Source organism: Arachis stenosperma, chromosome 1 (assembly GCF_014773155.1).
Source record: "Arachis stenosperma cultivar V10309 chromosome 1, arast.V10309.gnm1.PFL2, whole genome shotgun sequence".
Classification (NCBI taxonomy): Eukaryota; Viridiplantae; Streptophyta; class Magnoliopsida; order Fabales; family Fabaceae; genus Arachis; species Arachis stenosperma.
In genome coordinates, this window is record NC_080377.1 from 83046271 (window position 1) to 83060487 (window position 14217).

A 14217-nucleotide genomic window follows, 5' to 3' on the forward strand; every position below is an offset into this window, starting at 1 on the left:
CAAGAGCGTCTTTGAGATCGTAACAATCTTATGTTTTGTGGCCGTATCCGCGGTGATAGTCGCAGTAGAGGGTTTTGTTTCCTCCTGTCCTTTCCTTGAGTGGTCGGGCTCTGGGGATGATGCCTCGATCTGCTATTTGGTGGTATACCTCAGTAATTGATGCTGTTAGGGGAGTGTAGTTGGAAAATTTTCCTATTCTTGGTGGTCTGTGGGTCGGTTTAAGGTGGTCTCGTTGGTTCTCTTTGGGTGGTGCGTTATGACGGGGAGTCGGGTTGCCGTGTTGGGTGGCGGCGTGCTGCCGTTTGTTGGCGGCGACGACCTGGCTGACTTCCTCGTCGTTGATGTAATCTTTGGCGACGTTCTGGATTTCGTGCATGGTCCACACTGGTTTGGTGGTGAGATGTTTGCGAAAGTCTTCATTCATGAGTCCGTTAGTTAGGCAGAGGCTGGCAACGGAGTCCGTGAGTCCGTCGACCGTTAGGCATTCGTCGTTGAAGCGGTCGAGGTATTTTCTTGTGGATTCTTCTTGCCTTTGTGTGACCCCTAACAGGCTGATGGGGTGTTTGGCTTTGGTGATTCGGGTTGTGAACTGGGCCATGAATTTTCTTGTGATGTCGTGGAAGCTAGTTATGGATCCGTTTGGGAGGGCGTTGAACCATTTGATCGCTGGCTCGGAAAGGGTTACTGGGAAGGCTCTGCATCGGACTGCGTCGGATGCTCCTTCTAAGTTCATTCTGGCCTCAAAGGCCGTTAGGTGCTCTTGAGGGTCTTTAGTTCCGTCGTACTTCATGTCGGTGGGTTTGTCGAAACCTTTGGGGAGTTTTGCTCTTAAGATTCCTTCCGTGAAGGGCGTAGCTCCCATTATGGTATGGTCGCTTCTCGTGCGTTTGGTGCTTCGGTATCTCCGGTCTTCGTCTGAATCATGCTGACGGTTTACATCCCGAGAATCGCTGCGATGGTGTTTCTTGTCGTATCGTCGTTCAGGCGATTTCTTGCGTCGGCGGTTGCGTGAGGTGCTGCGACCATCTCTCCTATTGTGCTGCCGGATTGGCGACCTTCCGTGGTGGGATCTTGACCTGGAAGTTGCCTGGCTTCCATGCTCGTTATTGTGTTTTTCTCGGTCGTTTAGCTTGCCTTCAAGTTCTTGGACCCGGAGACAGAGATCCTGGATGATTTGTGCCGCTTTGTCCCTGGCTTTCTTGGGATGTTGTGGGTCCGTCGTGACGTCCTCGTTTGCGTGGTGGATGGTGCTTGCTATTTTTGCTTGGTTTGTGGCTTCATGGTGTTCTGAGATCGGACGACGCGGTTGGGAGTCGTCCTGGCTTGATGGGTTATCCTCCAGGATGCCCTCCATCCGGTCTGATTGTTGCAGGTCCCCACAGACGGCGCCAATGTACAGAATGCTTCTGATACGGGTTGAGAGGAGGATCGGGAACCCGCGGGTCGGATCGGATGTCGGACGGCCCTGATGGAGCGGAGGGGAGGTACCTGCAAAGACACTCCGACGCTCAAGTCAGAATAGATCTAAGAGGTATAAGGTGTGTGGAATGAATGAATACCTGGAGGGACCTGGGTCCTCTATTTATAGGTGATGGTGATAATCTTATCTTATCTTATTTGCTTAAGATAAGGGAGATGTTTGAATTCGAAAGTTAGTTAGAAGATCTAGAGGGCCGATTCGGGGCCTTCTAGAAAGACGAGATGGGTTGACCCGGTAAGCCGGGTTCGGGTTTTGGTCATGGGTCCGGGGTCCGTGGGCCGGATCCGTAACAAAATGTATTTTATATTATTCTCAGCCAATTTATTCTTGCTTTTAAACTCCAAGTATTTAGTTTCAAAATTTGTATAACCTGAATTCTATTATTAAATATAAAAAAATTATAGTGATGTAAATTATTTTTTTTTATTTTTTAAATTTTTAACAATAGAATGATCAATTTATATATAAAAAATATACTTTTAAAAAATAAGTCTTTCAACTATTATTTAGAATTTAGTATTCAAATCAATTAAAAAAAGAAAAATTCAACGTCATCACTCTACTTTTAGAATTAGTTCAGCCCTGTGATAGTCTCCTAGTGTTCATGATCTTTATGCACGCCTCACCATGTTGTCTCTAAAATCGATAACATTAAGCGATGCATAAATATACTAAGTTTAATAAAATTCAGTTAATATTAAGCTATTGTTAGAATAACTAATTAAATATAAATTTTTTATTTTAAATTAAATCATAAGAATAAAATGATCTAATTTTACTTTTAAGAAAATTGTAAAAACATATAAATTAAGATTAAGATTATCGTTTAATTACAATAAATACATGATAGAAAAATTGTAAACTAAAGTGAATAAGTATCCAAAAATAATTTCTACAAAGAAGTAACAAACTTATAGAAGAATATAAATATCTAAAATTACATATTAAATAAAATTTAAAATTATACATAATCAACTAAATTTGTCTACGAACAACATTTATATCTTTTGCCTTGAATGATTATTCTAAACTAATACCCTTAATCTTGATTTTGATTTTTACTCTTGAAAGAGCAACATAAAGTTGTCTTGTGTGTAAAAACATGCTTCGACAAATATTGACTCATATGTTTGACCCCTAAAGCTTGTTAATAGTCATCGTCTCATAGATAATAACACACATAAGAGAGGAAGAGCCATTTCCTACTATTAAGATCACCTAACATTGCAATGGCACTGTCACCAACTTCATATACCACATAATACCACAAAAGTCATGTAAAATTATAAATATACATTAATAGAGCAGCAGTCAAAATAATAATGATAATAAAAAAATACAATTATAGACATTCAAAAGAGCACAGAATATTATATATCACATAAGCAAGTTTTTTGAAAACTTCATAACTAAGTCATTTAAGAAATATGAATAGCTATTTTTTTAGAGAACAGGATGCACATTACACGCAATGCAAAATGGCTGATCTCTAAACTCTCATTATGTAGAATAATAGGTTCACATAAATAGAAGAGTCTAAGAAAGAATTGTCTTAATTCTATAGGAACGGAGGCTTTCAAAAGAAAAATTGAAAAAATGGTTCAAATGCATATATTTGCCAAACATTAATTTTTCAAGATAAGAGACAATTCACTATCTCAACAAAAATTAGCTGGAAAAGATATAGCTTGTGTAGTTAGAGCATGAATATACAATAATGAAAGCTAAAGCAGCAAAAGATAAAAAGCTTCATGTTTTTTTTTTTAAAAAATAAATATGCACTCCAAACCATAAATATTCAAACTTTGCACCAGTCAGATCCACCTCATCCAACTAAAACATAACAACTGAAAGAAGAATAGCAAACACTAATGTTGCGAAGCAATTGATACATACCATTAATATAAAAGGAAACCAATTGGAGAATAAAGTGTACAAAATCCACTATCAGGTGTCAGAAATTCACAATTATGATTTCAACCATAGAATAAATTGATAAATGACTAAGTGGATAAAAAAACTATATGGGAGAGAGAGCTTAATTTTTTTGAATCTAAAATCATTAGGAATTGTGGTGCAGAATTCTCTGTAATAAACAAAGAACTCAATTAAACAATGGCAACCCAATATTTTAAAGCAAAATTATATCCCTCAAAAAGAAAAAAACTTAAGTCATAATATATAGACAAATAAGTATCCAACTCTTTGAAAAGCAACTAAACAGGAGAAGACACATCAACAAAAATGAAAAAGAAAAAAAGCATTGAACACTAAGTACAAAGGAAAAAAAAGAGCATAGAACATTAAGTATTACGAAGTACTGAATCTTCTTACTCACGTAATTGCTCAAGGAATTTCCTATCAAATTTATCAGTCACATAAGCAAGTTTTTTGAGAACTTCATAGCCCTAAATCATTTAAGAAATATAAATAGTTATTTTTCTAGAAAACAGGATGCACAATGCACGCAATGCAAAATAGTTGATCTCTAAACTCTCATTATGTAGAATAATAGATTCTCATAAATGAAAGAGTCTAAGAAAGAACTATCTTAATTCTATAGGAACAGAGGATTTCAAAAGAAAAATTGTAAAATGGTTTAAATGCATATATTTGCCAAACATATAAATTTTTCAAGATAAAGAGACAAATCACCATCTCAACAAATCATAAATGTTCACTCCAAACCATAAATATTCAAACTTTGTGCCAGTCAAATCCACCTCATCGAACTAAAACATAACCACTGAAAGAAGAATATCAAATACTAATGTTGCGAAGCAATTGATACATATCATTAATCTAAAAAGGAAACAAACCAGAACGAAGTCACCGACACATAAAATAGTGTCCCATTTGTAATTCTTCAAATCTTATTAATAAACTGAATGGTAATAGAGGATCTGTTAATTTTATTAATAAGTTCAACTATGTCCTGTTTCAAGCATCTGCTCTCAAGTGAGGAAAAAGAAACTAAAGACGGTCAAATTCTGTGTTTTATTTGTTCTTCGTTCTGTTTTCTTTTCCTCCTTAAAAAGTAGAATCTTGCTTATGTATGAATGAGATATCAAAAGATTTCTTGCATGCACACTAAAGAAAGCAATTTTTCTTCTTTTTTTTCCCCTTGATAATCTAGAATGATATACGGTTCCTTCATGAGGATATTTAAAGTCTTGGAACCATGCTTACTAACCAAATCAGATATAAAATATTTAGACAGGCATAATTAAAATGAATAATTAATGACAACATAATAGAACATACACAAAGTGACACCACTAAGGAATCTTATGGAAACTTACTCAGTTACTTGTTTATTCAAATTAATGTAGATATAGGTTTGTTACGGATCCGGCCCACGGACCCCGGACCCATGACCAAAACCCGAACCCGGCTTACCGGGTCAACCCATCTCGTCTTTCTAGAAGGCCCCGAATCGGCCCTCTAGATCTTCTAACTAACTTTCGAATTCAAACATCTTCCTTATCTTAAGCAAATAAGATAAGATAAGATTATCACCATCACCTATAAATAGAGGACCCAAGTCCCTCCAGGTATTCATTCATTCCACATACCTTATACCTCTTAGATCTATTCTGACTTGAGCGTCGGAGTGTCTTTGCAGGTACCTCCCCTCCGCTCCATCAGGGCCGTCCGACATCCGATCCGACCCGCGGGTTCCCGATCCTCCTCTCAACCCGTATCAGAAGCATTCTGTACATTGGCGCCGTCTGTGGGGACCTGCAACAATCAGACCGGATGGAGGGCATCCTGGAGGATAACCCATCAAGCCAGGACGACTCCCAACCGCGTCGTCCGATCTCAGAACACCATGAAGCCACAAACCAAGCAAAAATAGCAAGCACCATCCACCACGCAAACGAGGACGTCACGACGGACCCACAACATCCCGAGAAAGCCAGGGACAAAGCGGCACAAATCATCCAGGATCTCTGTCTCCGGGTCCAAGAACTTGAAGGCAAGCTAAACGACCGAGAAAAACACAATAACGAGCATGGAAGCCAGGCAACTTCCAGGTCAAGATCCCACCACGGAAGGTCGCCAATCCGGCAGCACAATAGGAGAGATGGTCGCAGCACCTCACGCAACCGCCGACGCGAGAAATCGCCTGAACGACGATACGACAAGAAACACCATCGCAGCGATTCTCGGGATGTAAACCGTCAGCATGATTCAGATGAAGACCGGAGATACCGAAGCACCAAACGCACGAGAAGCGACCATACCATAATGGGAGCTACGCCCTTCACAGAAGGAATCTTAAGAGCAAAACTCCCCAAAGGTTTCGACAAACCCACCGACATGAAGTACGACGGAACTAAAGACCCTCAAGAGCACCTAACGGCCTTTGAGGCCAGAATGAACTTAGAAGGAGCATCCGACGCAGTCCGATGCAGAGCCTTCCCAGTAACCCTTTCCGGGCCAGCGATCAAATGGTTCAACGCCCTCCCAAACGGATCCATAACTAGCTTCCACGACATCACAAGAAAATTCATGGCCCAGTTCACAACCCGAATCACCAAAGCCAAACACCCCATCAGCCTGTTAGGGGTCACACAAAGGCAAGAAGAATCCACAAGAAAATACCTCGACCGCTTCAACGACGAATGCCTAACGGTCGACGGACTCACGGACTCCGTTGCCAGCCTCTGCCTAACTAACGGACTCATGAATGAAGACTTTCGCAAACATCTCACCACCAAACCAGTGTGGACCATGCACGAAATCCAGAACGTCGCCAAAGATTACATCAACGACGAGGAAGTCAGCCAGGTCGTCGCCGCCAACAAACGGCAGCACGCCGCCACCCAACACGGCAACCCGACTCCCCGTCATAACGCACCACCCAAAGAGAACCAACGAGACCACCTTAAACCGACCCACAAACCACCAAGAATAGGAAAATTTTCCAACTACACTCCCCTAACAGCATCAATTACTGAGGTATACCACCAAATAGCAGATCGAGGCATCATCCCCAGAGCCCGACCACTCAAGGAAAGGACAGGAGGAAACAAAACCCTCTACTGCGACTATCACCGCGGATACGGCCACAAAACACAAGATTGTTACGATCTCAAAGACGCTCTTGAGCAAGCTATACGAGACGGCAAACTCCCCGAGTTCGTCAAAATCATCAGAGAACCGAGGCGCGCCGACAGAGACAAATCACCAGAAAGAGAAGGACGCAACCCAAGAACTCAAAAACCACCCAGGGAAAACACCGAAGAAGATCCGACCATCATAGTGAACGTCATCACGGGCAAAGACGTGCCAAATAAATCAAAACTAACAATGAAAAAAGACCTCAAGATAATGGCCGTCAAAAACCACGACCCAGTAACCATTGCCGACAGCACGATAACCTTCTTACCCGAGGACTGCCAGCACGGCACCTCGGCCGGAGATGCCCCCTTCGTCATATCAGCCCGAATCGGAACAGGACTAGTAAGAAGAATACTCGTGGACACGGGTGCCGACTCCAATATCCTCTTCCGAGGAGCCTTCGACAAACTCGGGCTCCGCAACGACAACCTCCAAACGCATCGCCACGGCGTCACGGGCCTCGGAGACAACTTCCTCAAACCAGACGGCTCGATCACTCTCCCCATCACCATAGGAACAAGCAATCAGAGAAAGACGATCCTATCCGAATTCGTCGTCCTAAAAGACTCCACAGCCTATAACGTCATTCTCGGGAGAAAAACAATTAACGACTTCTCGGCAGTCATCTTCACCAAATACCTTCTCATGAAATTCAAAGCCGATGACGGCACCATCGGAACCATTCACGGAGACCGAGAAGTTGCAGCCGAATGCGACAACAATAGCTTAGCTCTAAGACAAAAATCTCGGGACGCGGCCGGAATATTCCTTGCCGACCTAGACGCACGGCTTGACGGCCAACCTAGACCGGAACCAGAAGGGGACATGGAAAAACTACAAATAGGGCCAACCAAAGATGAATACACGTTCATCAACAAAAACCTCCCACACGACCTCAAAGAAGAACTCTCTCAACTTTTGAAACAAAACAGAGACCTATTCGCATTCACACCAGCCGACATGCCGGGAATAAGTCCCGATCTGATGTCTCACCATCTGGCAGTAGACCCCCTAGCCAAACCCGTGGCGCAAAGAAGACGGAAAATGTCACCAGACCGAGCCGCCGAGGTCCAAAAACAAGTAAAAGCCCTACTCGAAGCCAACTTCATCCGAGAACTCCCTTACACGACCTGGCTAGCCAACGTCGTACTAGTTAAAAAGTCTAACGGGAAGTGGCGAATGTGCGTTGATTACACAGATCTCAACAAAGCATGCCCGAAAGACGCCTTCCCCCTACCAAACATCGACGGACTAGTAGATGCAGCATCCGGACACCGGTACCTCAGCTTCATGGACGCATACTCCGGCTACAACCAGATCCTGATGCACCGACCAGACGAAGAAAAGACAGCATTCATCACCCCAGACGGAACCTACTGCTATAAAGTAATGCCCTTCGGCTTGAAAAACGCCGGAGCCACCTACCAGCGACTTGTTAACAAAATATTTCGCAACTTAACCGGAAACAAAATAGAAGTCTACATAGATGATATGCTCGCCAAAACGGAATCCGGCGAGCAACTAACCGACGATCTAAAGGTCATAATGAACACTTTGCGAAAGCACCAAATGCGACTCAACCCAACAAAGTGCGCTTTCGGAATGGAAGCAGGAAAATTCCTCGGTTCATGATCACACAACGCGGAGTTGAGGCAAACCCGGAAAAATGCCGTGCCGTCCTCGAGATGACAAGTCCCAAAAACCTCAAAAAAATCCAAAAGCTCACCGGCCGACTAACCGCACTATCCCGGTTCCTCGGAGCTTCGGCACAAAAGGCAATCCCTTTTTTCAAACTTATGAAAAAAGGAACCCCCTTCAAATGGGAGGCAGAATGCGAAGAAGCTTTCCAACACTTTAAGAAGGTCCTAACGGAACCTCCAATCCTCGCAAAACCTCAAACAGGGGAAACATTATACCTGTACCTTTCCATAACGGAAGAAACAATCGCAGCAGCACTCGTCCGGGAAAACGAGAAAAAGGAACAAAAGCCCATATACTTCATAAGCAAGGTGCTACAAGACACAGAAGCCCGCTATTCACGACTAGAAAAACTGGCTTTCGCACTCCTATCGGCATCCCGACGACTACGACAATACTTCCAGGCTCACCCCATAACGGTTCGAACCGACCAAACGGTCAAACAAGTATTACAAAAACCCGACCTAGCAGGAAGAATGCTAGCATGGTCCATCGAGTTATCCCAATTCCAGATCAGGTTCGAACCCCGAAACGCCATCAAAGCACAGGCCTTGACCGACTTCGTCGCCGAAATGACTCCGACCAAGCTGACACCCGAACCATGGAAGCTGCACGTCGATGGCTCGTCAAACTCCACTCACGGAGGCGCCGGAATCATACTCGAAAACCAAAATGGGATCACAATTGAACAATCAATAAGATACGACTTTCCAGTATCAAATAACCAAGCAGAATACGAGGCCCTTTTGGCAGGCCTAAACCTAGCTCGGGAAGTCGGCGCCAAGGTACTCGAAGTTAACACCGATTCCCAGGTGGTATGCTCCCAAATTAACGGGAACTATCAAACCCGGGACCCCCTGCTCCAACAATACCTCAAATAAGTAAGTGAAACAAAAGAAGGATTCGAAAACGTCTCCATACATCACGTCCCCAGAGAGCAAAACGCCAGGGCGGACCTACTTTCCAAGCTAGCCAGCACGAAATCAGGACACGGCAACAGATCGCTAATCCAGGAGGTCGTGAAGTCGCCCTCCGTATCAACGGAAATCAGCGCACACCTAGCATCCTCGAACCGGGAGTCTTGGACATACCCGATCTGGCAATATCTCCGCGACGGAATCCTGCCACCAGATCCGAAAGAGGAAAGGCGAATAAAAAGGGAAGCCGCCAATTACACCATCATAGCAGGACAACTATACAAGCGCGGTTTCTCGTAGCCCCTACTTAAATGTATCGAGCCCGGGGACACGGAGTACATACTCCGCGAGATCCACGAAGGCTGCTGCGGTCACCACATCGGAGGGAAAACGCTAGCCCAAAAAATCATCAGGGCCGGCTATTTCTGGCCCACGATCATACGAGACTCCATAGAACTAACTAAAAGCTGCGACAAATGCCAAAGGCATGCCAATATCCACCAAGCCGCCCCACAACCACTCAGCGTGATATCGGCAGAACGGTCATTCGGCAGTTGGGGAATCGACCTCGTCGGGCCCTTCCCCACGGCACCCGGCCAACTCAGATACCTTATCGTCGCCATAGACTACTACACCAAATGGGTTGAAGCCAAACCCCTGGCCTCCATCACGGCAACCCAATGCCGGAAATTCGTCTGGCGACAAATCATTACTCGGTTCGGAATTCCCGAAGTCATCATCTCCGACAACGGAACCCAATTCATAGACAGAAAATTCAGAGAACTCTTAGAAGCATTGCACGTTTCCCATCGCTTCAGCTCGGTAGAACATCCCCAAACAAACGGACAGGTGGAATCCGCGAACAAAATTATCGTCAAAGGACTTAAGAAACGACTTGACGAAGCCAAGGGATTGTGGGCAGACGAGTTGGGATCAGTCCTATGGTCATACCGAACAACACCCCAAACAAGCACGGGAGAAACGCCCTTCCGACTCACATACGGCGTAGAAGCGGTCATCCCAGTAGAAATCGGAGACCCCAGCCCCAGAAAAACGGTTGGAGGTAACGACGAAGAAGCAGAGCGAGACCTCATAGACGAAGCAAGAAGCATAGCCCACGTCAAAGAATTAGCACTCAAACAAAGGATCAGCCTAAGGTATAATCACGGCGTCATCCGACGAGAATTCGCGGACAACGACCTCGTCCTACGACGAAACGACATCGGCCTCCCGACCCCAGGAGAAGGAAAGCTCGCACCCAACTGGGAAGGACCATACAGAGTCAAGGCCGTAATAGGAAAAGGAGCGTATAAACTCGAACGACTAGACGGCAGCGAAATACCAAGAACTTGGAACGCGGCCAACCTACGAAGATACTATACTTAAATGAGTCACTCTTTATTTTTTAATCACCCTTTATTTCCCTTTATTTTTTATTGTTTATTGTCTTTTAGAACCTCGGGTACTCTTTCCCTCACGAAGGGTTTTAACGAGGCCCAACTATTCAAATAAAATTTTTTACAAGTTATTTTCACAAAGTCACTACTGTTTCTTAAAACACGGAACGAAGACACGGCCATCGCTGGAGGACTGATCACCCTTCAGGCCGAACACACGGATATCCAAAAAACCGACCAAACGAACGGTTACGTTAAAACAAACAAATAATGCGGAAAGGCCCGAACGGCCAAATAAACACCACAAACGGATCATACAAAAGGCCCAGACGGCCGAAAATACTATTAAACGATCCCCAAAAGTCACGGCCCTTGGCCATATCAAAATATTCAATAACTAACAAGTCCAAAAATAAAATACAAGAGGAAACTACTCAAATATCTACAATCCGCCCATCACGGACGGTCTTGAAGGCTCCCGTCACAGACACATCCACACCAGGGGCCAACACCAGAAACTGCGCCTTCATCGTCTCCTCGGTAGCAGCAATGGCATCCCCAGCATCAGCCAACAAAGCCGCTTTCTCCTTCTTCAGGGCTTCGACCTGAGCCTTCAGAGTTTCCGACTCAGCGAGGAGCAAGGCAGCTTGAGAACTTGCATCTGAGGAACGCTTCCGCTCTTCAGCCAGTTGAGAAAGAAGCGAAGTCTCAACACCGGCAAGTCGGAGAATCTCCGCCCCGGCATCCTCTGAAGACTTCGCCGCTTTCTCCTTCGCAGTAATAGCAACCTTGAGCTCCTCCTTCAATTTGGTCACATCAGCCTGAGCTTGCCGAAGCTTCTTCTCCAACAAACCCGCTTGGGCCATCACGGGCTCAGCTTTTCGAACAACCACAGCTGAGCGAAGAAGGGCACGGTAAACCGACTCAGCCTGGAACGAGACGTCACAGCCATCAAAAAACGACTCCGTCCCAGGCATCAAATGCTGATCAATGAAACCCGTGGCGTCGAAGCGTCGGTCCATCACACTAGGGACCAAGCCCTCCCCTTCAAAAGTCTCGCTGCCCGGCTCCTCGGCCCTACCCCTCTTCCGAGAAGCCTCAGTACCCGTCAGCACGACCACCTCAGGCGAACCGGGAGGAACTTGAGCCTCAGTAGGCACCTCCGAGGAAACCACCCCCTGAGGAGCAGCCTGAGAATCCACAGCCGGATTCGAAACAGGAGTGGTAGGGGACGACGATCCCTCCTCCCGAACTAACGCGGCCTTCAACCTCGCCAAGGTCGTCAACCCGCTAGCCATCTCAACTGAAAGAAAACCAACAGAAGAGTTTAGAAGAGTTACAAAAAAAAAAAAAAAAAAGAGGGAGAAAGGAACACACCAATAAAAGTCCGACAAGCCTCGGGATCCCCCATGACGTCCCGAGGATTCAACGGACGCTCGCCAAACAAATGCCACAAAACGCTGGCAATATCCTTATCCTCCCGGGACAAATCATCGTAGGAAATCTTAGTCAAAACCGACGGCCCGGCGCCAAAATTCCAGTACGTCGGAAACCGGCGCTCGCCTTCCAGAGTAAGCCAAAACGGGCGGTGACCCTCAACGGGACGCACCTTAAAATACTCCCACTTAAACACGTGAAAGAAATCCTCAAACAACCCAAAAATCCGACGATGAGGCTGAGCCCGGAAAGACATATACCCTTTCTTATGCTTCCCCTCCTTAGTCGGAAGAGTGCACAAGAAAAGGAAAAGAAAAACGGGAACCGAAGCCGGAAGATCGAGATACTGGCACACCAACTCAAAACACCGAACGGCTGCCCAGCTGTTCGGGTGAAGCTGAGACGGTGCCACGGAACACCGACTAAGTAAGCCCTGAACAAACGGGGAGAAAGGGAACCGCACTCCGAGCCGAGTAAACATGGATTCGTAGACCCACATCCAGTCCGGCACGGTGGGAGAATGGAGGTTTAGATAGCAGACGCACTCATCCGCATCAGGGAGCACGAGCTTGTATCGTCCCTCCTCTTCACCGCCACCACAAATTGCCCCTTGATCGCGGAGCCGTTGGAGATCACCCTCCGTCATCCGCGACGGAACGCCCCACACATCGCTGGTCACCCAACCATAGCGATTGGGGACGCCCCTGGAAGGGGCAATGGGGGCACCCACACCCTCATTTCTCCGACGCTGCATACCTAAAACAGGGAGGAGCGCCACCATCAGCCTACCAACTCGACACAATTACGAAAAATAAAACCTAAACACCACTACAAAGCAAAGCAGAAAATGGCGGTGCTCAGCCCCTTCCCCAAACCCAAAACGCCAAACACAGCAAGACAAAAACAGGAACAGGCACACAAACAAACATATGGAAGAAATAGCAGAAAAGAAAAAACCAACCTGGTAAAAGCAGAAGAAAAACTTGAAGAAACACAGGGAAATGAGCAGGAGCAGAAACAGCACCAGAAAGCAAAATCCACTAAGCAGTTTTTCCTCAGGAAAGGGAGAAGTTCTCTTTCAAAAGAAAAAACGGACGAGGGAAATAGAAGCCAAAACGAAACGGTTTCAAAAAGACGAAAGGACACAACTGACCCTGAACATAATAAAAATAGTAGGGGCAAAAAGGAGAAAACACCTCCTCAATAAATGCCCCCCTTGAAAAAGCAAACTAATCAATTACGCCTCAAAAAACGCAACAGGCGCAACAGGCACGGAAAGGTCACGTCAAAGACCAAAATGCGGTCAGGACAAATCCTTTACTAAACGAAATCAAGAAACCGACCTCGTCACCAAACGAACACTCGAACGGCACCGAAGACACGCTGAGAGAACATCTCAAACTCTCAGCGAGAAACCACCTCACTCGCTCTCCCGCTGTGGGGGCAACTGTTACGGATCCGGCCCACGGACTCCGGACCCATGACCAAAACCCGAACCCGGCTTACCGGGTCAACCCATCTCGTCTTTCTAGAAGGCCCCGAATCGGCCCTCTAGATCTTCTAACTAACTTTCGAATTCAAACATCTTCCTTATCTTAAGCAAATAAGATAAGATAAGATTATCACCATCACCTATAAATAGAGGACCCAGGTCCCTCCAGGTATTCATTCATTCCACATACCTTATACCTCTTAGATCTATTCTGACTTGAGCATCGGAGTGTCTTTGCAGGTACCTCCCCTCCGCTCCATCAGGGCCGTCCGACATCCGATCCGACCCGCGGGTTCCCGATCCTCCTCTCAACCCGTATCAGAAGCATTCTGTACAAGGTTTAATGTTCATTCTCATCAATCCATGTGAATGCAGAAAGGAACTTATCAACATCATCAAATTTACTATCAAGCGATGTGCTCGAAATACTTCACATCAAAATAGAACCCAATCTCATACTAAAGCCTAAGAAAAAGATAACAAAAGAAAAATGGAGTTTCAAAAGGAGGGGTATTAAGAATCTTAGTCTATAATGTATTGGTAAAATAACATTAAAGAGAAGTTATATGAAATGAAAATCAAGATTTTAAAATATGCTTAAAAAATATATTGAAAAATATAATAGCAATGTCACTCTCAAATTAAAACAATATAAAACCACTATTAAAA

General features: G+C 45.1%; 1 protein-coding gene across 1 annotated transcript; it reads left to right on the top strand.

The window, feature by feature from the left end:
* Nucleotides 1-5239: 5239 nt before the first annotated feature.
* Nucleotides 5240-8239, top strand: LOC130981631 (uncharacterized). Its single transcript, XM_057905228.1, has 2 exons — nt 5240-7788; nt 7894-8239. Exons 1-2 carry the CDS (start codon nt 5240-5242, stop codon nt 8237-8239), a joined length of 2895 nt encoding a protein of 964 aa, XP_057761211.1.
* The last annotated feature ends 5978 nt before the right edge of the window (nt 8240-14217 follow it).

Coding starts and splice junctions, on each gene's coding strand:
- LOC130981631 (XM_057905228.1), top strand. CDS start 5,240: ATGGAGGGCATCCTGGAGGATAACCCATCAAGCCAGGACGACTCCCAA. Junction 7,789..7,893: donor TCTAACGGGAAGTGGCGAAT/GTGCGTTGATTA, acceptor CCGGTACCTCAG/CTTCATGGACGCATACTCCG.